Source organism: Bison bison, unplaced genomic scaffold, assembly GCF_000754665.1.
Source record: "Bison bison bison isolate TAMUID 2011002044 unplaced genomic scaffold, Bison_UMD1.0 scf7180017864492, whole genome shotgun sequence".
Lineage (NCBI taxonomy): Eukaryota > Metazoa > Chordata > Mammalia > Artiodactyla > Bovidae > Bison > Bison bison.
Genome location: NW_011495051.1, coordinates 1,583,806 through 1,586,878, shown reverse-complemented (window position 1 = coordinate 1,586,878; position 3,073 = coordinate 1,583,806). Strand labels below are relative to the sequence as shown.

Here is a 3,073-nt window from a genome sequence, read left to right as displayed (position 1 = left end):
CCGAGGAGGCCACCCAGCCCGTGGGGGAGCGGCTGCCACAGTTCGTGCAGAGTGCGGACCTGGAGGTCCAGGAGCGGGTGAGCGCAGTGGCTCGTCCACCTGAGGGCAGTTCAGGGGTGGGCCCTTTTGTGGTTCCCCACTCTTGGCCAGGGGCAGGACTGGCCAGTTTGGAGCCCCTGTGCTGGGGAGGCCCCAGGTGGTCCCATAGGAGGAGCCTGGCGAGGGACAGTGGGGATGGGAGGCGGTGAGGGGGTGGGAGACCGTGGAAGGTAAGTGGTCAGCCCGAGGGAGGTGCAGCAAAGGTACCCGCAGATCCTGGTGGGTGCCGACAGGGAGGGTGGAGGAGAGCTGATGCACGAGAGCTTGGGGTGGCAGCTGGGCACTGGTGGCCTGGCAGCCTCTTTCATGAACCCTGTGGTGATGCAAGCCCCAGTGGTCTCTGCAGTCGTGGTCAAGTGTTGGACATGAGCTTGTCTGTTTGTTGGCTAAGGGCCGCGAGCCTGGGTTGGCTGTGGTCCCATCCCTGGTGCTGAGAGAAGGCACCCTGGTGCCTCCCAGAGGTCAGGGGCTATGTTCTTGGAGCGATTGCCCAATAGGGTGGCATTCTTTCAGCCCCATAACCCTTCATCTTGCTCAGAACCCAGTTTCTGTCACTGACTCTTTCTGAAGGAGATGGCAACTGGTCTATGTTTTTCTGGCTAGGCTCCATGGCCAAGTGGCTCCTCATAGAGCCTTCCAGACATTCTTAGCCAGGCTCTAGTCAGGAGCAGCTAGGTGTCTGTCTGTGTGTGCTTTGCCCTATAAGGGCTGAGTAGCCTTCAGGGCTGGTCCTTCGGGGCCCCCTTCTGACTCCTCTGGGGCCCCCGCAGGCATCCTGCATCTTGCAGCTGGTCAAGCATGTACAGAAGCTTCAGGCCAAGGACGTGCCAGTGGCAGAGGAAGTGAGCGCCCTCTTTGCTGGGGAGCTGAACCCGGTGGCTCCCAAGGCACAGAAAAAGGTTCCAGTCCCCGAAGGGTAAGTGTGCGGCCATCAGAGGACCTGGAGCCAGGTGGCATGAGGGCCCCCCCAGGCTTCTGTCCAGCCAGGAGTGGTGGAGGGAACGGAAGGATGTTCTCTGAGGTCAGGAGACCAACTCCTCCTCACACAGACTGTGCAGGGCACTTGGCTGGTTCTCTGGGTCCCTGCTGTCCCCACCCTGGCGCCGTCCCTGAGAAGGTAAGTGGGCAGTCCTTGCCTGTCAACCTTGGGGGCAGCCAAGCTCCGCCGTCCTTGGTCTGTCCTCTGTGCCCACGGCCGCTGCCTGGCCTTCATGTCCTGGTCTCCAAGGGGACAGCAGTGTCCAGGGCCGGGCCTGCAAGCCAGAGCCGCCATGTGACCCCTGTGTCCCACAGCCTGGACCTGGATGCCTGGATTAACGAGCCACTCTCGGACAGTGAGTCTGAGGATGAGAAGCCCAAGGCCATGTTCCAGGACGAGGAGCAGCGACACACCAAGCCACGGGCACCCGAGGCAGACGAGCAGGAGCTGGCCCGGGTGAGGCAGGGCGGTCGCTCTGGCCTGTGGCCCATGCCCCTCCAGGCAGACTTTGGGACCTTGGGTGGACTTGTTCTCTTGGGCCAGAGCTCCCCAGGGAGAAACGTGGGTCCTGCCATTGCCCTTTTCGGTGTGGGGCCTGGGGACGACATGCGGACTTGGGTATGAGATGTGCCTCGTTCCCTGCTCTGCTCGTCCCCTGCAGGGGCCATCCCCCTGCCCCAGCCATGGAGCTCCCGGGTGGTCCCACTGGCCACCCCTCCCCACGCTGGCTTCCCTCTCTGTTGGCCCAAGGCCAACGGTGAAAAGTGGTGAGGGGTCCAGTCCCCTAGGCCTGGCTTGTGCAGGTGGTCTGGGAGGGTGCAGGGTGAGTACTCTGCACACCCACTGATGTGCTCACTGAATCCTGTCCCGCAGCGCCGAGAGGCCCGCAGGCAAGAGCAGGCCAACAACCCGTTCTACATCAAGAGTTCCCCGTCCCCCCAGAAGGTGAGGCTGGACTCCTTGTCCTGGAGGAATGGGCCAGGGCCCCATCTGCTCTCTATCCCTGGGCCGTGTGAGGCTGTCAGCAGGTCCAGGGGCAGGACCACAAGAGGCCCCCAGTAGCGACAGGCGGGGAGCAAGTTCTGCATGGTTGAGGTCAGGCTCCTCTGCCTTAGCGGGAAGCGAGTGAGCACGAGGGACATGGGGTTTTTGCAGGCGCCACTGCCACCATCTGTCTTCCTCCAGTCAGCAGACGCGTCGGCCGCCTTGGGCTCCCCCAGGGAAACATGGCTCCACGTGTGTCAGGCTTGCTGATGCCCGCTTTCCAGAAGCAGGAAGCCCTGTGTTTCTGTGTTTCCAAATAAGTGTGACTTTCAACTTGAAAAAAGATACAAATGCAAAAACGGACAAGTCTTGTACCCGTCCTGTATTCCCCGCACTGTCAGCCCCGCCCCTCTCCATGAGTCCTGCTCTGCAGCTTCAGCGTCATGCTGGGCCCTCTGCCCTGCGTGGTGACCAGCCTTGCTGTCTCCCCACAGAGGTATCAGGATGCGCCAGGCGTGGAGCACATCCCCGTGGTGCAGATCGACCTCTCGGTGCCCTTGAAGGTGCCAGGCAAGTGTCTTCGTGGGGTGAGGGTGTTGCAGACCAGCTTCAGACCTGCCCCAGCTCTGGTTCTGTCCAGCCAGCATCCTCCCCCCCAATCCCTCTGCCAGCAGGGGGCGTGTACACAGGTCCCTAGGTCCATCCCCACACAGCCCTGGGCCCCCTGTTTGCGTCCCAGTGGTCAGGGCAGTGCCCCCCGGGTGGGGGCAGGGCATGGCTCTGCTCTCAGGCTGTGGGCTAAGCACCCACGTCCCAACAGGGATGCCCCTATCGGACCAGTATGTGAAGCTGGAGGAGGAGAGGCGGCACCGGCAGCGGCTGGAGAAGGATAAGCGGAAGAAGAAGAAGCGCGAGCGCGAGCGCCGGGGCACGCGGCGTCACAGCTCGCTGCACACGGAGAGCGACGAGGACATCGCACCTGCCCAGCGCGTGGACATCGTCACCGAGGAG

At 62.7% G+C, this 3,073-nt stretch overlaps 1 protein-coding gene across 1 annotated transcript in view; it reads left to right on the top strand.

The window, feature by feature from the left end:
* AP3D1 (adaptor-related protein complex 3, delta 1 subunit) overlaps positions 1–3,073 on the top strand; it is a 22,951-nt gene that overhangs the window by 10,123 nt on the left and 9,755 nt on the right. Inside the window, exons 17-22 of the mRNA XM_010828423.1 lie at positions 26–77; positions 870–1,015; positions 1,393–1,534; positions 1,952–2,023; positions 2,557–2,632; positions 2,883–3,070. Coding sequence (XP_010826725.1) covers positions 26–77; positions 870–1,015; positions 1,393–1,534; positions 1,952–2,023; positions 2,557–2,632; positions 2,883–3,070 — 676 coding nt within the window. The remainder of the gene's footprint in view (positions 1–25; positions 78–869; positions 1,016–1,392; positions 1,535–1,951; positions 2,024–2,556; positions 2,633–2,882; positions 3,071–3,073) is intronic.